This window comes from Thamnophis sirtalis, unplaced genomic scaffold (genome assembly GCF_051295495.1).
Source record: "Thamnophis sirtalis isolate CommonGarterSnake01/CBP01778 unplaced genomic scaffold, rThaSir2_p1.2 scaffold_2, whole genome shotgun sequence".
In the NCBI taxonomy this organism is placed as follows: domain Eukaryota; kingdom Metazoa; phylum Chordata; class Lepidosauria; order Squamata; family Natricidae; genus Thamnophis; species Thamnophis sirtalis.
In genome coordinates, this window is record NW_028261382.1 from 120,973,586 (window position 1) to 120,996,543 (window position 22,958).

A 22,958-nucleotide genomic window follows, 5' to 3' on the forward strand; every position below is an offset into this window, starting at 1 on the left:
AGATTGATTTGTTCTTTAGGGAAACAGAGGGAAGGACAAGAAGTAACAGGTGGAAGCTTGTCAAAGACAAATCCAACCTAAAAGTAAGAAGGATTTTTTTTTCTGGCAGAGAGAGCAATTGATCAATGGAATAGCTTGCCTACTGGGGTTGTGGGTGCTTAATCACTGGAGGTTTTCAAAAATAGGCTTGGATGGTACAAGAATGATATTGTAGACTCTATATTGCTGCAAACTTATAGTTATAACCTCCAGTCCAATATTTCAAAGGGAGATGTTAATTGTCCCCTATGGGGGGAAATATCTTCACTATAGATTATATGGAACTTTCTTTCCTATCCTGCCAATGACTTAATAATAGAAACACTCAACCATATATTTGATTCATTTTTCTAGACCACATCTCTTTCATCAATGCAGAATAAACCCTTTTTTCATAGAATTACCCTATTGTCAAATATCTTATGTTCTCTTATGCTTCATCATAATTTCAGTTCTTTGAATCCTTCCATTATTCAAAATTTGCGTTCAAATGGGAGGAATCTAGGGCTCTTTCCACCTCTTTCCTTGCTTTGTAGCAAGAATGTGTAAAACTCTGCATTCCAATTTCCCCCCAAATGTTTTTCTCCTAGATCTCAAGCTGAGTTCGATGCTGGGTGATATCCAGAACATCACAAATCTCTTTATCTTCATCTTTTGGAAGACACACTTCTGGAAAAGGATGATTCTTCTGGAAGAAAGAGCAAGACTGGAATGTCCACTGGCAGTTGGCCTTCAGGCACTTTTTACAATAGCCCCAATCATGGTAGCAAGTTGCACTGCAAACCCTCCACATCCATACGTGGAAGTGGGGAATACAGCTTGGGTTGTTGGAGCTCAAAGCTTGGAATGTTACATGAAGTAAGATGTTGGTGATCCTGCTTGTGTAAGGAAGGAGATCCAGCATTACTGTAAACCTTGCTTAGAGGTCTAAGATTAAGCTTACTGATAAAGTTATCTGTATGTTTGTGTATTTATGTGTATGTCTATGTGTATGCATGTATGTTCTGTCTGTCTGTCTGTCTGTCTGTCTGTCTGTCTGTCTGTCTGTCTGTCTATCTATCTATCTATCTATCTATCTATCTATCTATCTATCTATCTATCTATCTATCTATCTATCTATCTATCTATCTAGCTTTATCCATGTATATTTTTGTTGTTGGTTTTACCTAATTAATTTTTAAAAACTCAAAGAAAAAAATGTAATTATAGTTCGTTGCACAGTCAGCCAGATGTTCAGATTGAATTTGGCATTGCTGACTACCTATGAAGTCCTTTCCAAGGACCTGGGATAGGCAGATGTGTCTGTTTGATGGTGTTATAGATATCCTCGCAGGATGTAAAGCTATTTTGAGTAAAGCCACCTTTTGCAATTGACTGATGGTGATACTCCACTTATTTTGGGACTGCAGCCAAAGTCCCTATTCCTATTGGTATAACTTTGCTTTATTTTGCCACTGTTAGCGGGTCTGTGTATTTTGCTATCTTCATTCTTTCCTATTTTGTTGTCTCCAGATTCTGAGACATTCACTATCCAGATTGTTGTTGTTATCATTCAAACTTCAGCCACCTTGGGCCGCTACAAAAATACAGCTGCTCAAGAGTTGTAACAGATCCCGAAGGAACCAGCAAATGCTAAAACACCATTATATATAGAAATGTTATAAAACATACAATCTCCTATCTCCTGCGAAATGGCACAGATTCAGTTTAAATTAATTGTAGAACAAATGTATAGGTCAACTATGCTTATCCAAGCTGGCATATTCCCCAACATTAATATACAAATGGCAGATTTTCATTGGAACTTATGAAATAACTGAAAAAGTTCAGTTCTTTTCCCAGCCAGAACATTAAAAATTCAAAAATAATGATCAGATTATATTTTATATTAGTTTTCTTGAAACCCCCCCCCCCAATTTCTAATTTACCCTGTGAGAAAGAAGCTTTTTGCTACTACATAATTATTTAATTCTAAGTAGCTCATTAAGCTCAATGTGGGCAGGAAGATGCATCAGAGCTTGTAGAATACAGAATATAAAATAATAGAGTCGAAAAGGATCTTGGAGGTCTTCTAGTCCAACCCCCTGCTCAAGCAGGAGACCCTATACCATCAAACAAATGTCTGTCCAGGTTCATATTTCATAAGACTTGGATAATTTCAAAATGAATTAACCATCAACTTTCATTCTTCAAAGTAAGTTTCTAATTAAAACCTACCGTTACTATTTGTGCATGCCCTAACTCTTTGATTGACATCTAGCCTACAACCAAAACTAGAAGTCCAATATACTGCTTTCTGGGTTTCTTATGTCCTTTCTTCCCTCTTTAATAACTCTCATGGAATCCTGGTTTTTCTTCTTCACTGATGTCATAAACATATATTATTTCTAAAGCTTCTAGTCAGCCAATGAGAAGGAAGAGATAAAAAGGGAGCTAGCTGATGGATGGGATACTTATTTGGTTTGGACTGAGCTGTATAGTTAGTAGACAAGTAGGTCAGCTGGCCAGCTCTTTGAAGATCATCTTGGAGGCTCCAGAATGTCGGGGGAGACTAGAACCAAAGGAACAGAAAATTGTCCAGTTATACGCTCACAGCAGCAGAGGCCACAGAGATGCCGTAATGAAAGGTCCCAACGTGCAGAGGAATTTCGGAAGCGTCGAGCCAAGAAAAATGAGGGAGACCCAGATATCGTAAAATCTCCCAGTGACCATAAGGAATACAGGTAATTATGGGATGACAGTAGGTATGGAGTGGACAGTTGGTCTCTGACAGAAAGCCACTTGAAGAGACTAGAACAGTGTTTCTCAACCTTGGTGACTTTAAGTCCTATGGACTTCAACTCCCAGAATCCTCCAGCCAGCATAGCTGGCTGGGGAATTCTGGGAGTTGAAGTCCACAGGACTTAAAGTCGCCAAGGTTGAGAAACACTGGACTAGAAGCATTTGAAAGGTGGATTTACAGGCAGCTGTTACTTATAAGTTGGGCTGACAAAATTGGAAATGAGGAGGTGATAAGCTGCCTGGGAAAGCCAAGGGAAATCATCAAAACCATAAAAAAGTGAAAGTTAGAACATTTTGGATATGTGAGGCGACACCCAGAAAAATACAGCATACTTCACTTAATCCTCCAAGGAAAGATTGAAGGCAAACGAGGTCCAGGCAGAAGAAAAACATAATGGCTTCAAAATCTAAGGGACTGGTTTGGACAAAACTCAAGCACTTTTTCGTGGGGCTGTTGATAAAAATAGGATTGCTAACATGATCGCCAACATCCAATGATGGATATGGCACAAGAAGAAGATGTTGGTATGGACAACTTGTCTTCTTCCAAACCAGCATCAGCATCATTATTATTGTTGCCTTCAAAAGACCACTGGACATGTGGCTACTATCACAATGAGGTTGAAAGTTTTCACAATTATTACTATTAATAGTTGTTTACTACATAGTTAGCAAGATGTTCAGGCTGGATTTGACATTTTTATTCACCTATCGAGTCCTTCCCAAGGACCTGGGATAGGCAGATGTGGTGGTTTGATAGTGTTAGAGATATTATCATACCATCAATTTGGTGTGGGTTCTTAGACACCACACTCCAGGCTTTCTTTTAATTGGAAAAAGGGTTTTTTTAAACAATAAGAAATAGATATAAGATTGAGAATTAAAATAATAATTTCCTTGGCCAATTAATTAATCTGTATGCTGATACATAATAATCAATATGAACTATCACTTCACCCACTTTTGTGGCCCTGGCGTGAAAAATAGGGAAGCCAGAAGGAATTGACTTAATTTTCTATTGTTCTTGAAGGCAAAATGCTTAAAAGAGCATGCATGCATGAAAGAGCCTGTTTCTTTTGGAAAGAAATTCTGGAATACAAGACATTTTGTCTGATTCACTATTTACCATTCAAAAGATATTTATTCACAACATTCATTCTCTCTGTACACACCTGAGAAATGGGTATTTTGAGTCCCTCGATATAACAGACAGTTCTTACTAAATACACCATAAAATATATTTCAAATATATTTGCAGGGGTTAAACACAGCTCGGTCATTATTTTTACAGGTACATCAATTTAAAAAATGGCATGAATGTGCTGTTGATTTCTGACTGGACCATTGATGATTGCACTTCTTCTGATGAATCGGACACTGAACTAGAGGATCTCCTAATATCGTCTGGAACAGATGAGGAAGAAAATCTTGCTACAAAAATTCGAGAAATGGAGAGAAATGATCGGAATATCAAGGAATCTGAGGATGGATCTCTGGATGGTGAAGTTGGAAGTGAAGGAAGTGGTGGTTTTGGAAGTGATAGTATTGTCGAAGTTGATCCTGAGGTGAGGGAAGATCATGATGACCCTGAAATATATGAAGAATTGGTGAAACAAGAAGATGAAAATAAGATGGGCAGTACAGAAAAGCAGGTATGTTATAAAATAACTTAGCTACTTATCAATCGATGAAGTGTAGTATTAAATGAAATAGATAAGTAATGACGTCTGTGTTTCGCAACCATTCAAAGTTACAACAGTATTTGAAAAAGTAACTTTACAACTGGTTATCACACTCATAGCTGCCATAATGTCCCCATGATCATGTAGTCAAGATTTAGCTGCTTTACAACCAATGGCCTTTTTAAGATTGTTGCAGTCATAAGATATCCATCTGGGTGCTTCACAGCCAACGTCTGACAAGCAGAGTTAATGAAGAATCCAGCAGCGAAACTGCAAATCTTGGTCATGTGATATCTCAATTAAGGACTGTGGGGGGAAAGTGACATTGTAAGTCCAGCACAGTCACTTGATGTCTCACTTAATGAACTTAGCAATGGAGTTGCCAGTCCCCATTATGGTCATTAAGCAAGCACTATCTGTAAACCAGTGGTGGGTTTCGGATCCCGTTGCAATCGGTACAGTTGGAATGGGCCCGGCATCGCCCACATGGACCTGTGCGGCGTGTGCGCACATGTGCTCAGGCAGGCAGGTGGGACCTCCAGAGCACCGTACCAGAACAGTACCCAGTGCTCCGGGCAGGCTCCAGTACGCCCATATCGAGGCATACCGCCTGCAACCCACCACTGCTGTAAACCCATTTTCACCTCAGAATGAGCACTGTTGTTGAGACAGTAGCTTGAATTAATTATGTTATATCACAGTGAGCAATGCATTGTTTTCTAGCTGGTAGGTACAGCCTAATTATGTCATAGTTAACACATTTTGAAGACTAAGAGCGCAAATGGCAATGATCAGAGGTGGGTTCCTACCAGTTCGGACCGGTTCAGCCGAGTAGGTAGTAACTTGGCCGGTGATGCCCCTGAAACGCAGAATCATTTTTTTAACCTACTGTGCATGTGCGTGTAGCGCACATCAAGCATGCACACACCCAAAATGCATATCAAGTACATGCACACCCGAAGCGCATACCTGAGCAAACCGGCAGTAGAAGAAGCCAGAACCCACCCCTGGCAAAGATGTTATACAGACTCTAAACGTGACTATTTGGTGCTTGTTCCAAATAAATTTAAAAGCAATGTATGTGTTAAGCCCTGGATAAGCTTAATACTCCTATTTTTTCTTTATAATAGAAATTTTTGGAAAAAAAGCAAGGGTCTGGGTAGGGGAACTCTGATGCCTTGATGACTTCAAAAATGGCCTTGGAGAGTACATCTGCAACCCATGGGCCAGAGGTTGTAATGCTGCTGTCAAAACGAATAAAATGATAATCAGCATTCCTCAGTTACAACTTTGTAATAATTTTAAAAAGCTAAGGTATTGTTTTACCACAGAGCCAGAAGCAAATGGGATTATTTGAAGCAGCCTGAATGCAGGATTTGAAGGGCTCATTTTGCTGCGTACGTTACACATGTTTGCCTGCAAGGAACATTTTAAGAGCGAAACATAACAGCGATTTGTGTCTGCTTGCTTTCTTAGGGACAATGCTTGCAGTTGGGAATGGAATAGAATTTTGACAGAAGTAGGATTCCTTTCATGCTGGAAGAAGGCTGTGTTCTTTGGCTTTGCCTTGTAATGATTTCCCACTGTTTCTCCTTTCTATTTTGATTGCAGGCTGCAGCTGCCCTGGCTATTGGTGTTGGGAGTTTCTGTGACCCTGATGATTTACCTGGATTAGCTCATTTTTTGGAGCATAGTATGTAAAATCTCAAGTCTATCTACTGAACAATTAACAAAGAGACATTCCGTCTCTTCCTATGGAATGTGTAGCTTTCAATACCAAATTATGTTGACATCCTCAGTACTGTTTAAATATTTTCTTTTACAGACTTAAACTGCTCTTAGCTTTATTTTAAAATCAGTCAAACTGTGTTTTTTTTTTAAAGTTAACGGGAAGCAATAAAAAAATAAACAAGGCAGATAAATCAATACCTTTCCAGAAGTCTATTTGCATTGTAGGTCCCAAAGGTGCTTTTTCAAGAGGCAACTTTATTTTTCCTTGAAGACATTTCACTTCTCATCCAAGATGCTTCTTCAGAACTTCAGAGGTTTCTTGGACAAGAAGCAAAATGCCTTCAAGGAAAAACAAAGAAACCCCAGTTGCTTCTTGAAAAAGCAGCTTTGGGGAAACCATGACGTGAATGACAAAGAGTCTCCATAAACATTAACATTTATAAGATGTTCCAGGGAAAGGAGCAAAAACAAAGCTGGATATGAAAGTGAAGTACTTCCTTGTCGATTCCCCAAATCGCAATCTAATTGAACTATTGGTACTGGATAAGTATGGAAATCTGTTTCTCTTTTCAATGTTCCACAGTGGCCAAGAATAGCACAACACTGTGGGAAATTGATACTATGCTACTCTCTAAGTTTGGATACTCTCTTGCAGATGTTAATGGCTTCTACAAGCACATAGAGATAAACAACATTTGCACACTATTCAAAACAGATAATAAAGAAGCTAGAAAGGGTTCAAAAAAAGACCAGAGCATTTCTTTGCCAACAATCAACACTCAGATAAACAGGAATTAAACTAGTCAAACAATTAAATAGTTAACAGCAGCCTAAACAAGGAACTACCAAGGAGAAAACACCACTACCACCACTGGAAGGTTCCTACCGGTTTGGACTGGTTCAGCCAAACCGGTAATGGTTTGGCGGCTTGCGTCACTGGAACCGGCAGTGACCCAGGCCTGCCACACCCCCGAACCGGTTCTCCGGGTGGCACCATAGATGCTGCCATTTTGTATTTCAGTTCTGTGCATGCCCAGAACCATTTTGATTGTACTGTGCATATGTGTGCAACATGCATCAAGCACGCACATGCGAAGCGCACATGAGCGAACTGGCAGTAGTGCCTGCCGGAACCCACCCCTGACTGCCACCAACACTGACAGAGCAAGTTACTGTACGTAAACAGAGGGCTAATCCCACTCCCTTCTGGAACTGAAGGTGTTACCTAGTAAGGTAATGAAATGTCTATGAGAAAACAACTAAGCTCAAAGAGCAGCAAGGACACCACAGTTCAACCCAAAGCTACATACATTATCTTCCATTGGAAATTGATAGTTAAAAACTGAAAACCGCATCAACACTTTCCGATACACAGTAGCCAGTGACATCAGTTAGCCAGTGGCATGGGGCAGAGGCAGGTAGGAGGTCCAAAAGGGTCTGGACAATATCAGCAGTTCAAACCTGGTTGACATATTTCAGTAAGATAATTACAGCCATAGAGATGAGTGGTGCGGTGGCCTAGAGATGAATCTCACGCCTCACAATCAGGAGGCTGTGAGTTTGATCCTAGATAGAGGCAGATATTTCTCTCTCTGGGCACACTGAGAATATATCTGCTGGGAAAAAAACTCCACAATGGCAACAGGAAGGGCATCGGGCCAGTAAACATTCAGGTCCATTCAGTTGCCTAGGTTCTACCCTGCAAGAGATTATGGGGTAATTAAAAGAGGATGATTATAGCCACATAAATATATAGCCACTAGTTCACCTATCAAGCAGAGCTTTTTCAGCAACAACCCCAATTTTCTGGAATCATCTCCTATTTTTAAACTGGCAAATCTAATTGATGTAGCCCTAAGTAAGGATTTGTCTCCCCCCCCCCTTCCCTTTAGAGCTACTGTATGGAGCCATTGCACCACATGATATCAGTGAACATGAGTGATAATAGACTGAAATCTGTGCCTGTATCTGATCACAGCCAATTTATCTGATTGCTTTCTCCTAGTGGTGTTCATGGGTAGCCAGAAATATCCAGATGAAAATGGATTTGATACGTTCTTAAAGAAGCACGGAGGGTCAGACAATGCTTCGACTGACACGGAACGAACTATTTTCCAGTTTGATATCCAAAAGAAATATTTCAAAGATGCTCTTGAAAGGTAACTTAGGAGTGCAAAATGAACTAAAAGACTTAAGAGGTCTATCAAGTACAATGACTGTAGCCATTTGAAGACTACAGTCACTCTATACCTTGTACATTCTAGATCAGTGCTTCCCAGATTCCTCCTTCATTACCTCAAATTGTTTATTAGAAAATCTTATCAGAGTTTCTGGACTGATTGTAAATCCCTTCCTTCAGCACAGTCGTTAGCAGACATGAAATCCACCTTTGCTACAGGTTCAGAACTGGGAGTATGCACGCCACTTCTGCGCATGCACGCCACTTCTGCGCATGCACCGAACCTTCGGCGCATGCTCAGAGCATCCATGATGATATCTGGGTGGGTGGGTGTAGCCTCCCACCACCACGACTACCGGTTCGCTTGACCTGGGGCAAACTGGAAGAATACCATCTCTGGTCGTAACTTCAAATTGTCACTGAATGAACAGTTGTAACTTGAGGACTACTTGCATTATAAAAATATCACTGAAATAACTTTTTCTCATTTCAAAAATTACCATAATGTGATTCATTTTCATCATAATAGGAATTATTTTGGAGATTTTTTTCTATAGGTCAATTTAAATATCCCCGTTGGGATATTTTGGGTTGTGTGTAATTATGCAAAGAAAAAACACTTTTACCCAATTTGGGGTAATTTATTTACATCTGGGAAGCACTGTTCAAAATTAACCATATTAATAAATATAATTTATTGCAGATCACCAGGCAGTAACTGATTTGTGTGCTCTGCTTAAGATTTGGGTCAGCAGAGGTCTTGCAGCTATTGCTGAGTCCAGATACCATCATTTTTAACTTTTGGCCATTCAGACTTTAATTGCTAGAAGAAAATTTTGAAAAATTCTTTCTAATTGAAGGGAATCTTAGAGGAAGATGGAAAGAACAGAAATCAATTCAGCAGTTCGAGTCCCTAGCGCTGTGTAACAGAGTGAGCTCCCGTTGGCTCAGTGGCTGTTAAGGTTGTCAAATCAGAAAGGTTTGTCAATCAGTTCAGCGGTTCAAATCCCTAGTGCTGTGTAACGGAGTGAGCTCCCGTTATTTGTCCCAGCTTCTGCCAACCTAGCAGTTCAAAAGCATGTAAAAATACAAGTAGAAAAATAGGAACCACCTTTGATGGGAAGGTAACAGCGTTCCGTGCACCTTTAGCATTTAGTCATGCCGGTCACGTGACCATGGAGACGTCTTCTGAAAGTGCTAGCTCTTCGGCTTTGAAACAGAGATGAGCACTGCCCCCTAGAGTCAGAAATGACTAGCACATATGTGCGAGGGGAACCTTTACTTTTATCTTAATAGCATTTAATTGAAATGTGGAAAGCCATGGAAAATTTATAAGTGGCTAGAAAACAGAAGCCAAAAGAGAAAATAGAAGTCTTTGTTTTTGTATTTTCCAAACTAGTACTGAATAAAAATTAACCAAAATTACTAATTACTATCAAACATAAAGTATTATCACAATGTAAATACACCATGATAGGAACAATTAATGTCCTTATAATTGTTAGTACAACTATTATTACATTATTACAGAGGTTAAAACCGATAGGAAGGCAATGGAGAATGGAGAACTTCAAACATGTATGTCGATATAGAAGGCTGTATAACTATTTTTTATATTATGTTTGTCTTGCTTTTTCTTTTTTGTTGTTGCATTTTTTTCCTGTTTTTAAAGGTAAAAATGTTTAATAAAAACGTTTTTTTAAAAAAATGCAAGTAAAAAAATAGGGACCACTTTTGTGGGAAGGTAACAGCGTTTCATGCGCCTTTGGTGTTTAGTCATGCCGGCCACATGACCATGGAGACATCTTCAGACAGAGTTGGCTCTTCAGCTTTGAAACGGAGATGAGCACCGCCCCCTAGAGTCAGGAATGACTAGCATATATATGTGAGGGAAACCTTTACCGTTACTTTAATAGCATTTCATTGAAATTTGGGAAGCCATGGAAAATCCATGCTTTCCGGAGACATAATTCTACATTCAAATACAGTGTTTGTTTGATTGTTTGTGTGTTTATTCCCTCCAAGTACCGGTAATTACAGAAAAATAAATCTTTATCTTGCCTAGATGTAATAAAAAATGAAATTGTGGTTTAAAAAATCAAATTTTGTTTTGCCATAACATTAGTTCATAAGCATTTTTGTGGAAATAGGTCATTATTATTCCACATATTTCAAGGCTCAATAACAAACACCTGTATTTCTCTTCTACTTTATTTGTAGATGGGCACAGTTCTTCATTCATCCTCTGATGATTAAAGATGCTATTGACCGTGAAGTTGAAGCTGTGGATAGTGGTAAAACTAATGAATGGGTTATTCACTGCTTATATTTTTTCAATTCTTGGAGGGCGGAAAACTATCTCACCTTATTTTTTTGAGGCATTTGTGTTTGTGAAATTTGGATGAGCTGTCTCATCCCCAAAAATTATAGAAAAAATATACAGTATATTTTAAATTCAATCTCTTTAAATCAGTTGCATTACAAATACTTTGCACTGGACTTTAGGCAATACGTTTTAGTGAGTGGTGGGATCCTACCAGTTTAACAACCAGTTCAGTGATTGCGTGCTTTGCTGCGTGCACGTGCACAGTTTTGAGAAAAAATACCGTATTTTGGGGAGTATAAGATGCACCTTTTTCCCTCAAAAAAGAGTCTGAAAATCTGGGTGCATCTTATACACTGAATACAGCATTTTCTGCCTCCCGAAGCCCCACCCCCTTCACCAAAATGGCTGTGTAGAGTCTGTAGAAGGCTTTCAGAGAGTTCCTGGCAGCTGGGGAGGGCAGAAATGTGTGAAAAATGTGCTGGTTTTTTTCCTCAATTTTGCCCCCCCCCCAGCCCCCAGGAGTACTCTATAAGTCTCCTAAAGGCTATGCATGCAAACAAAGTTGCCCAAAAACGGGCCTGTTTTTGTGAAAAACAGACTGTTTTTTGCTCATTTGGGGGGGCACCCCTCATGAGCACTCTGCAAGCCCCCTAAAGGCTATTCATGCCTTTTTTTAAAAAAATGGGGAGGGGTGGGAGGGGCCAGCCATGGGTGGGATTTGGAGGTTCTCCAAACCGGCCATAACGTTAGCTATGGGTTCTCCCAAACCCAGGCGAACCCATAGCAGCCCACCCCTGTGCACATGGTTAAGAAGGAAGGTAGCAAAGAAGAAAGGAAGATGTGAACCAGCATAAACTCTGGTGGCCTCCTTGGAGGCCTCATGATGAAACTGGCCACTTTTTTTACTCTCAACCTCACTGCAGCTCTGGGTGATCATTCCTTGGCCTGTGAAGTTCTAAGTTTGGTTTTGGAATCCAGTTTTTGATACACCATTATATTAATCTCAAGCCTAGAGCAGTGGAAAGCGCTAAGGTATAGAAACAAATACTAATAATGAGATATCCCGAAGGAAGATTATTTTATGTTTCCATTAGAAGAACCAGGCAATCAAGGACCTCTCTCTCTTCCCACCAATATGTATGTCATGGTTGTATGGAAATATGGTAACGGTAACCCTTACCCTAACCCTAACTCTCGCAACAGAACTTCTATTTATCCTATTTTTAATTGAGATTCTAGCTCTATTACCATTGATAAATAGGCAGAGCTTATCAGGAATATTCATTCTCTAAAGAACTAGCAATCCCCGATGGAGCCCATGATATTTCTGCAACAAAACTAGAAATCCAGTGCATGTGTCGAATGAGTATGACACTTTTCATTGCTGCTTTATGTATGTGTGCACTATGCTCTTCGCCTTGTCCAAGTGATCATATCACTGGAATTCTTTTCTTAAGTTCTTATGTCTAATGTGTACTTTAAAATAAACAGAATATCAGATTGCAAAACCCTCTGATGCTAACAGAAGAGAACTCCTGCTTGGAAGTCTTGCAAAACCGGGACATCCTATGAGAAAATTCTTTTGGGGTAAGTGAGATGGAAGCAGATGGGCTTTAGTGGAGCTTGTATTTGAAAGAAACTTTATGTAATATATTTTCTTTACTTTTAAAAGTTGTGGGTATGTCATTCTTCAAACAAGCTTCATGACATAAACTTTGTATGCCACAATGATCTTGTGTTCTACAAGACATTGTTAAATTTGATGTGGTTTATCAAATTGTAGAAACGTGTATTCCAGTAGTGGTATTCAGCTGGTTCAGACCGATTCAGGCAAACTGGTAATGACTATCTGCCTGCCCACCACCCCGGCTCTATGCTGTCCCATTTAGCCATGCTTTCTAAGATGCATGCATACGTACAAGCAATGTGCATGAATAAAGCACATGCACGAAAGGCCATGCGCAGAAGGGGTGCGCTCACAGTTTTGGTGAGCAGAGAATCGATGGTAAAATTATGTGAAACTCTCCTCTTATGTATTCCTCTGAATCCAAATAGATTATCTCTACATTAATCAGGTCAATATATTTGTTTTACATTAGTCCATAGAAGGCAAAACTACTTTTAGTCTTCTTTTAGCTTTTGAGTGATTTAGTTTTGAATAAGGAACAACCCATGTAGATGAAGTGCTGGATTTAAGATTTAGATATAGTTTTGCCTCTCACTCCTGTAGGCTTAAAAAGGTGGTAATCCAGTGGTGGGTTCCTACCAGTTTGTATCAGTGTGGCCGAACCAGTAGTGGTTTGGTTGCCTGCATCACTGGAACGTGCAGAGACCCAGGTCTGCCACACCTCTGAACTAGTTCTCCCAGCGGTGCCGTAGGCACTGCCATCTTGTTTTTCGCTGCCCAGAAGCATTTTTTTGCACTGTGCATGTGCATGCAGCATGCATCAAGTGCGCACACAGCACGCACATGACCAAACCAGTAGTAATGATTGCCGAAACCCACCCCTGTGGTAATCCCCAAAGTTATGATAAATCTTGAAGTCATGATGTTAATATAGATTGGAAAAATAGATTGCCTAGAACAATTCCATGTTCATTGTATCATGATGTGACAAACTCAGCTATTGTGGTTCTTAAAGCATGTTTCCGACCTTTTATTTGTAAAACTTGGCTAATTGTGGCTTCTTCAAATAACCATAATTAACAAATTGTCTAACTATGTTTGGCTCCAGTCATAGAGTAGTCAAGGTATTGAATTGCAGGTTCTTAAAGTATTTGCTTGACATTCAATTATCATCTGGTCTAAATTAAAATAATGGAGGAAAAGGCTAGGCTCTAGCTTAGTGTTGCAACACATCCTCTTTCTGCAGAAGTCCCCAAATTCAATCACAACATCTGCCTTCCTGAAACTAGGTGCAAAGTCTCTACCATTAAGTCTAGGGCAAAATCAAGCAATTGTTTGATTTTGTGACACTTTTCTTTTATAGTAATTTCATTAAAATTACAATTAAAAAGGTGAAAAAGAATAAAAAGAAAAAAGTGCAGGAAAGAAAAGAAAGAAAGAAAAGTGAAGAAATAAAAAAAATAAAAATATAGTAAAGAAAAAGAAAACATATATAAAAAATGGCTACCCCCTTCATCACAAGTATAAATAACTTTGTTGACTTATCACTTTCTCTTAAGTACAACATATAATCTTCTCTTCCAATATCCCATCTCTTATCTATAAACAAATTATTAAAGCTTTGTCAGTTGTCCTCAGCAAAACTCCATTAATGATTACCATGGATAACAACATATCTATTTAACCTTAATCAAGTAAACCAATATTACATATCTTCCTTTTACTTCTAACAATCTTGACTTTTAATCCAGTCAAATAATGGCCTAGAATTGTGATGGCAAACCTATGACAGGTGAAGTAGCACACGAAGTCATGTTTCCTGGCATGCACAGCTTTGCCTGTTTGTTTTCTGGGTTTCTGGCATGCATGCACCCGCAATGATCAACTGTCATTCACATGTGTAGCAGGGCTGAAAACCAGTGAATGCATGCACTTCAGCCAGCTGATCAGCAGGCATGCATGGGTGCTAGAACCCAGAAGTTTGGCTTTTCCTTGTTTAAAAAAACTGCCTAATGTTGAAGTATTTTGCTCCGTTCTGTATTAGTAAATCAAGTATACCTATTCTTCTCTTTTAATTGTAATTGATAATTTTTTAAGACTATCTTTAGTGTCCAAGCTTCAAAGACCTTTTAAAAAAAAAGCTTTTCCCCCACAGGAGCAGTTTTGCAATATTAGAATCTTACTTAAAATCCATCTGCACCTTTAGTCTATTTGGTAACTTTCCAAAATCATTGTTCTAATCTCCCTTTTGCTCTTTACTCTAAAAAAATATCATATGCAGTATAATAGAAGCATAGAAGATAACATCTGTGTTAAAAACTGTTTAGTTGGTATTATTGGGCTATTTTAAGTTAAACAAAATCTGCTTTGTCACAGAGAAAACATTTAGAACTAAAGTACAAGACTATAGGAAAATTAATACTAATATCAATAAGAAAACCTCTTCATAAATTATACAGGTAATGCAGAGACACTGAAATATACACCCAAAAAGAAAGGAATTGATACCTATGCAAGACTGAGGGATTTCAGAAAACGATACTACTCGGCTCACTACATGAATCTGGTTGTCCAGTCTAGAGGTAGAAATTACGCATAATTATGATAGATTGTAGATGATGGATAGATGGATAGATGGATGGATGGATGGATGGATGGATGGATGGATGGATGGATGGATGATACATCGATGGGTGGATGGGTGGATGGGTGGATGGATGGATAGATAGATGGATAGATGGACAGATGGACAGATGGACAGATGGACAGATGGACAGATGGACAGATGGACAGATGGACAGATGGACAGATGGACAGATGGATAGATGGACAGATGGATAGATGGATAGATGGATAGAAGTCAGACAGATAATACAATAATACAATAGCAGATTTGGAAGGGACCTTGGAGGTCTTCTAGTCTAAGCCCCTGCCTAGGCAGGAAACCCTATAGTGTTTCAGACAAATGGCTATCCAACATCTTCTTAAAGACTTCCAGTGTTGGGGCGTTCACAACTTCTGGAGGCAAACTTTTCCACTGATTAATTGTTCTAACTGTCAGGAAATTTCTCCTCAGTTCTAAGTTGCTTCTCTCCTTGATTAGTTTCCACCCATTGCTTCTTGTCCTGCCTTCAAGTGATTTGGAGAATAGTTTGACTCCCTCTTCTTTGTGGCAACCCCTGAGATATTGGAACACTGATATCATGTCTCCCCTAGTCCTTCTTTCTATTAAACTAAACATACCCAGTTCCTGCAACCGTTCTTCATATGTTTTAATCTCCAGTCCCCTAAACATCTTTGTTGCTCTTCTCTGCACTCTTTCTACAGTCTCCTCATCTTTTCTACATCGTGGTGACCAAAACTGAATGCAGTATTCCAAGTGCGGCCTTACCAAGGCATTATGAAGTGGTATTAACACTTCACGTGATCTTGATTCTATCCCTCTGTTTATGTAGCCTAGAACTGTGTTGGGTTTTTTGGCATGTGTTGCACACTGCTGGCTCCTATTTAAATGGTTGTCCACTAGGACTCCAAGATCCCTTTCACAGTTACTATTGTTGAGCAAGGTACCTCCTATACTGTACCTGTGCATTTTGTTTTTCTTACCTAAATGTAGAACCTTACTCTGATGATAGGTAGGTAGGTAGGTAGGTAGGTAGGTAGGTAGGTAGGTAGGTAGGTAGGTAGGTAGGTAGATAGATAGATAGATAGATAGATAGATAGATAGATAGATAGATAGATAGATAGATAGATAGATAGATAGATAGATACTGTGTGTGTGTGTGTGTGTGTGTGTGTGTGTGTGTGTGTGTGTGTGTGTGTAAATACATGATAGATACATGGTAAGCAGGCAGAAGAACATCTAGGTTCAGCTAAGTAAATGAGTAAAATAAATATTTTGTTGCTTACCATCTCCCAAAGATATGACTAATGCTCCTGAGAGACAATATAGAATTCCATCTCTTTGCTTTTAATCTGGAAAATTGAGCATGTAATATTAATCTGTATGCAAGTTTCATATTGTTTTATCAGTACATGGTGGGTAATCTGGCACACATATGTTGTTTGGCAAAAATACGGAGGGGGGTGTTCCTATGGACACTGACGTATATAACTTTGTTTGAGGCTCACCCAAGTTAAAATAATAATCAGAGATCAGAATGACCTCATAAGATCACCAACCCCTTAAAACAGGAGTGTCAAACTCAAGGCCCAGGAGCCATATCTGACCCATGGGGTATTTAGATCTCTCTCCCCCCACCTCTTTATCTGATCATTCTCTAGGCAGCATCTTTTCTTCCCACACACAATTATACTAGAACATATAATGATTAGTGAATTAATTGGAAGAATCACTGGTTGGTTAATTCTGTGCAAATGTATCAATACAGCAAATGGAGTTTTTTGCATTGAATAAGGAGTGACTTTTAAGCACACTTGATGTGTGTAAGGCATCCCAACTGGCATGGACCACCAGATTGTTTAGCATCATTGCCCAAAATGTGATGCTTTGCATGAAGAATTAAATGTGAAATTTTAACTGTAATGTTCCTCAGACCAATCTGAAGGAAGATTTCAGGGGTTTATCAGCACTAAGAATGACTACAGGAGAGACTTATCTGTTTGAGTCTCCCATTCCCTTCTTCTCCTTAACTTTTTATTTAAAAATTGCACTACTGAAATGTGGTTAGTATGCACATTTTTTATCCTTGCTGCAAAAAAAGAAAAGAAAAAAGAGTCCCAGTGTAAAAAGATTCTGGTTCCTGTCAAAAATAGAGATTTCAAGAGTTCTTCAAGGAAGAATATTGTGTACTTCTTTTGTGGGTTCATAGTTAGTCACTAAGCTGTAGAAAATTCCATCTTTGATTAAATGCACAGCTGCCATTTGAAGACTTTGAAACATGCATAGGAATTTGATACATGGCTCAGTGGCTAAGATGCTTAGCTTCTCGATTGAAAGATTGGCAGTTCGAATCCCTAGTGCCAGGTAATGGGGTGAACTCCATTACTTGTCCCAGCTTCTGCCAACCTAGCAGTTTGAAAGTATGTAAAAATGCAAGTAGAAAAATAAGGACCACCTTTGGTGGGAAGGTAACAGCGTTCCATGCACCTTTGTCATTTAGTTATGCTGGCCACATGACCACGGAGATGGCTCTTCAGCTTTGAAACTGAGATGAGCATCACCCCTTAGAGTCAGGAACGACTAGCACATATGTGCGAGGGGAACCTTTACCTTTATCTTACAATATATAGTTCATTTTTCATAGCATAATTGTCAATTCCCCCTTATTCTCCCTATTTTCTACATGTTGTGATTCTTTTCCTTTTTTAAATATTCTTCTGATTAGAAACCCTGGATACTTTGCAAAAATGGGTGACTGAAATTTTCTCACACATCCCAAATAAGTGAGTTTATCTTTTTCTTTTCTTTTTTTTCCTGGAAGAGTTAAGTGTTCTCTATACGCCATATGTTCCATTAGAAGTAGCAACGTGAAAGAATATACTCTGTTAATGTTATTCTTAATCTTAAAATTTCTAATTCACCCAATAACTGAAGTATTCTGGTTAAATTATAAAACTTCCATAAACATAACTATACATTCCATAAGTATAACCATAAGATGCTTCTTCTGTTTTAAAAAGATGGATGGTGTAGGACTATAAATAATTGGAAATTTTCTGTTTTATAAAGTTTCAAACCAAAGGATAAAAAGAACAGAAGGATAAGAGGGGGTGGGGAATTAAAGATTTGAGATTTGTAGATAGATTATGGAAGGGGCGCAGTGGTTCAGCTGAAAAGATGACACCTGGGTTCAAGACATGAACATTACACAATGGGTTGAGCTCCCTTTCCATATTCTAGCTCTTGCCCACCTAAATGTTTGAAACAGTGGTGGGTTGCAGATCTCGTTCCAACTGGTACGGTTGGAACGGGCCCAGCAGCATCCACATGGGCGTGTGTAGTGCGCTCGCACATGCGGGCAGCGAACATGTGTTTTACCACCTCCACGAGCCTCCGCGATACTCCAGCTGCTTAGGGGAGCATTGCGCAGGCGCTGTATGCGCCATGCACGTGCATGGAAGCATGGAAGCCTTAAAAGACAGGTAAGGAGCTCGGGCAGGCACCGGACCGGACCAGTATATGATGCTCCGGCAGGCTTCGGTACACCTGTACCGGGGCATATTGCCTGCAACCCGGATTGATAGGTACCACTTCTGTAGGAAGGTAACAGAGTTCCATGCACCTTTGGAAAAAGTCTTTGGACAACATTGGCTCCACGGCCAAGAAATGGAGATGAGCACCATCCCCTAGAGTTGAACATGACTGGACAAGAAAATCTTTACCTTTAGGTTATGGAAACTGAAGGTTCACGATTTCTTTTAAGTTTGCCTTTATTGGTCAATATTAGTTATCTGCCCAGTTTAAAACACATACATGATTTTATATGAATGTGTGTTTTTATGTTTGTTCAAACAAGTGCAGTCAATATTTGGAACTTAATATCAAAAATATACACATTTTAACCATTAATTCCATTTTGAAAATGGATCAATCTGATAATTTAAATTTATTTAGAAAATTAATTTGATTCAATTAAAATGTTCAGATCACAGTGACATGGTTTGATTAATATCTCTGAATTCATTAATAGCTCTGAATTTAGAACTGGGAAAACAATTCTGTTTATAGGCAAAAGCATCCAAAATTATCAAAATGAATTTGGAGACATCTGAGTTAGTTCACTGATTCAAACTAATCTTCCAATTCAGTTTCAAAAATCCATTCAATTCGGAGTTTTGAATAGAATTTCTGACCTGAATACTAATCATTTAATGCAGGTTAGGAACCAAATGGTAATATATTCATTAACTAATATAGTGTACTATTTGTTTGGTTCCCAAAGAGAATTAAATCAAACCAAAAATACAGTAAAAGTGTCCTATTTATTGGCAGGCAGAGGATTCTTCATCTTCAAGTATTTGCTAAACTATGAAATGAACTCTTAAAAAATGCATTTTTAGCAGAAACGGGCCAAACACATCCATTACTTCTGTTCTGCCACAAGCTCTGGGCTCATTTATGACTTTTATAAAAATTCAATAATAGTCCTCTTTCCTGGTCCTCCGAAAGGAACAAAATGAAATTTGTTTAGAACTAAAGAAAGCAATATCAATCTCAGTCAAAAGCATAAAACTGTCAAGGACAGAATCCTAATGCTTATCTAAAAATCATCCCTGGATCTTCTCCAGGAAAAAGATGCAAAGATATAAAACCACAACCAGAATACACATTCTTTGCTAGATCACAGCTGACCATTCCTCTATTCTGAGGATGGGTACAGTTGAATGTGAAGAGAGTCTTTCTAAAAAACCTCTTTCCCAATAATTTAGGAAACTAATTAGATCACACAGGTTGGGTCTCCTCTGGATTCCATCTGCCAGCCAATGTCGGCTGGCAACTCCCCGGGGGAGGGCCTTCTCTGTTGCAGCTCCGGCCCTCTGGAACGAGCTCCCTGTTGAGATCTGGACCCTTACTACCCTCCCGGCCTTCCGCAAAGCCACCAAGTCCTGGCTGTTCCAGCAGGCTGGGGGGAGCTGAGAAGCATCTACCACCACAGAAATTGTGAATGTTGGTTTTGTTTTTAATATGTTGTCTTTGTCTCGTTCCCCCCTTTCCCTTGTCTTTTGTGAGCCGCCCGGAGTCCTCCGGGAGTGGGCGGCATACAAGACAAATAAATAAATAAATAAATAAATAAATAAATAAATAAATAAATAAATAAATAAATAAATAAATAATAAACAAACTATCAGAAGTTGAAAAATTTTTTTAGAGTAGAATAGAATAACAGAGTTGGAAGGGACCTTGGAGGTCTTCTAGGCCAACCCCTGCTTAGGCAGGAAAACCTACATCCATGATGGTGAACCTATGGCACGTGTGGCACAGTTGGCACGCAGAGCCATTTGTTAGGGCACTCAAGGCATTGCCCTGTCAGCTCCTGTGCACATGTGTGCACTGACCAGCTCACTTCAGCCTTCATTTTCAGCCATTTTTCGCCATCCTGAATCTTCCGGAGGACCTCCGGGGGGGGCGGGGAAGGCTGTTTTCACCCTCCCAGGCTCAGAGAAAACCTCTGGAGCCTGGGAAGGGCGACAAAAAGGTCCATTGTATGCAAAAAGTGGGGGGAGGATGGGGGTCATGCGTGCATGCACGGGGGGATTGCACACATAGAATTTTAGTGTGGGCACCCCCGCACATGACCCTCTGCGCTCACTCTGCTTTTGGCACTCGGTGGCAAAAAGGATAGCCATGATTGCCCTACACCACTTCAGATAAATGGTTACTCAATCTCTTCTTTAAAACTTCCAGTGCTGGAGGATTCACAACTTCTGGAGGCAAGTTGTTCCACTGATTAATTGTTCTCACTGTCAGGAAATTTATCCTTAGTTCTAAGTTGCTTCTTCTATTTTGCAGTCTAAAGATTGGAGGTTAGGGATATGTGGAATAGAGAGAATCTAACATTGCTGTAAGGAATAGATATATACTCCTTGGGTGGAATTCAATTTTTTTTTACTACTGGTTCTGTGGGCGTGGCTTGGTGAGCATGGTGTGGCTTAGTGGGAGTGGCAGGGGAAGGATACTGTAAAATCTTCTTTCCCACCCCACTCAAGGGGAAGGTTACTGCAAATCCCCGTTCCCTCCCGATCAGCTGGGACTCAGGAGGCAGAGAATAGATGGGGGCAGGGCCAGTCAATAGCAATAGCAATAGCAATAGCAGTAGACTTATATACCGCTTCATAGGCCTTTCAGGCCTCTCTAAGCGGTTTACAGAGAGTCAGCATATTGCCCCCAACAATCTGGGTCCTCATTTCACCCACCTCGGAAGGATGGAAGGCTGAGTCAACCCTGAGCCGGTGAGATTTGAACCGCTGACCTGCTGATCTAGCAGTAGCCTGCAGTGCTGCATTTAACCACTGCGCCACCTTGGCGCAGTGGTTAAATGGTGGTATGAGGTGGTATGTATCGGTTCTCTGAACTACTTAAAATTTCTGCTACCTGTTCTTCAGATCTGGTCAGAACCTGTTGAATACCACCTCTGATCTATACATAAGTACATAGAAATACATTAAATTGCTCAGATTCTGAATGCAGCCATTTAAAAATTAACATAGTTTTAAGTAATGCTTGAAAATTGTCATCAAGCCATGGGACATCAATGCCCGATTTAGGCAACCTCAGAGAACCCATAAATAGATTTATTTATTTGGCCACCCATGTCATTTTGAAGCAAATCTGAGTGGTTTACAGCATGAAAGACTGTGTGTGATTCAGCCTTGGTTTACATGCATAACAAAAGCCCCAGTGAGGTGCTTCAAAAAGCAAATATGAGAAATTGCAGTGCTCTCCAGGAGTAGCCCCCTTACAGATCATGTTTAAACTTCATGCTGATTAAGTACAGAAAACTTTCTGGGGAAACACATCATTGTTTAGTTGGAAAAAAAGAAACATTTGATAGGAGAGGAGCAAAGCAGTCCTGCAATATTCCCACAGGCTCTTGCATAGGAGGTTGGGACTCTTGGGTTTTTGCCAAATATAATATCCAGATGTTAGGGCAACAAGTTCCATTCTGAATTAGCTAACAAAGCTGATGTAGGCTGAGATGCAGTAATTTTTCCCAGTGAAAGTAGGTCTTGCCACAGTAGATATAAATCGGAGTAGACACCAAAACTCGGGAGTAGACGCAAAGATAAATCTCTAAGGAATGGCAGTATCATAACTCAGTTATGGGGTCATAGAGGTCTTATATTAAGAGACTTTTTGATTTTCTACAGTGTCAGGGTTTGTATAGGAACACCAGAGAGATGAGATGGCAGTAGAATTTAAACTTGAAGCCTTAAATAAAATGCTCCTGATTGTTTGTTTTTTAAGTGAGTTGCCCAGACCGGATTTTAGTCATCTGATGAATCCTTTTGATACACCGGAATTTCACATGGTTTACAAAAGTAAGTAGATGTGATTCTGATTATTTTTTTAAGTTGGGGAATCTGGATGGAAATTGTGCATCAAAATATCATTTCCTAGTATAGTGTAACATGGTGTTTTTTTAAGGAGTATGCATTTCCAACTTTGATGAACCCCAAAAGAGCTTTTGTTTTGTAGGGGTTATTTTTATTGATGTTCATCATATTAAACATTAAAACTAAATCTATATAAATATAAATGGCCGTGTGTGTGTGTGTGTGTGTGTGTGTGTGTGTGTGTGTGTGTGTTTTCCATCATAACTCTGGAACGTCTCAAGCAATTCCAACCAAACCTGGTACATAGATGATTTACTCTCTGGAGAAAAATACTGTGGGGGTAAGACACACCTAACACCCCTCGTGATGTGTGTTCTGTTAAGATACAGCATGTTGTTCTCTACTATCATACTGGCTTCTACTGTACAGTGCAGTGGAGTTGCCATGGTAACAGCTTCACACTACTCCAGAAGGGGACTCTCTCTGGTAAGGGGGAAAATCCAACATTAGAAATTACTTTTGGTCTGGACATTTCCCCCCTATAAATAAATACCCAGGCAACGCCTGGTTATCGAC

At 39.5% G+C, this 22,958-nt stretch overlaps 1 protein-coding gene across 1 annotated transcript in view; it reads left to right on the forward strand.

The window, feature by feature from the left end:
- Positions 1–2,577: 2,577 nt before the first annotated feature.
- The window catches only part of LOC106549910 (nardilysin-like), a 54,829-nt gene continuing 34,448 nt past the window's right edge, over positions 2,578–22,958 (forward strand). Inside the window, exons 1-9 of the mRNA XM_087703570.1 lie at positions 2,578–2,762; positions 4,112–4,472; positions 6,114–6,195; positions 8,239–8,392; positions 10,633–10,706; positions 12,230–12,325; positions 14,825–14,947; positions 17,714–17,771; positions 22,294–22,367. Of these exons, the coding sequence (XP_087559696.1) occupies positions 2,578–2,762; positions 4,112–4,472; positions 6,114–6,195; positions 8,239–8,392; positions 10,633–10,706; positions 12,230–12,325; positions 14,825–14,947; positions 17,714–17,771; positions 22,294–22,367 (1,207 nt within the window). The remainder of the gene's footprint in view (positions 2,763–4,111; positions 4,473–6,113; positions 6,196–8,238; positions 8,393–10,632; positions 10,707–12,229; positions 12,326–14,824; positions 14,948–17,713; positions 17,772–22,293; positions 22,368–22,958) is intronic.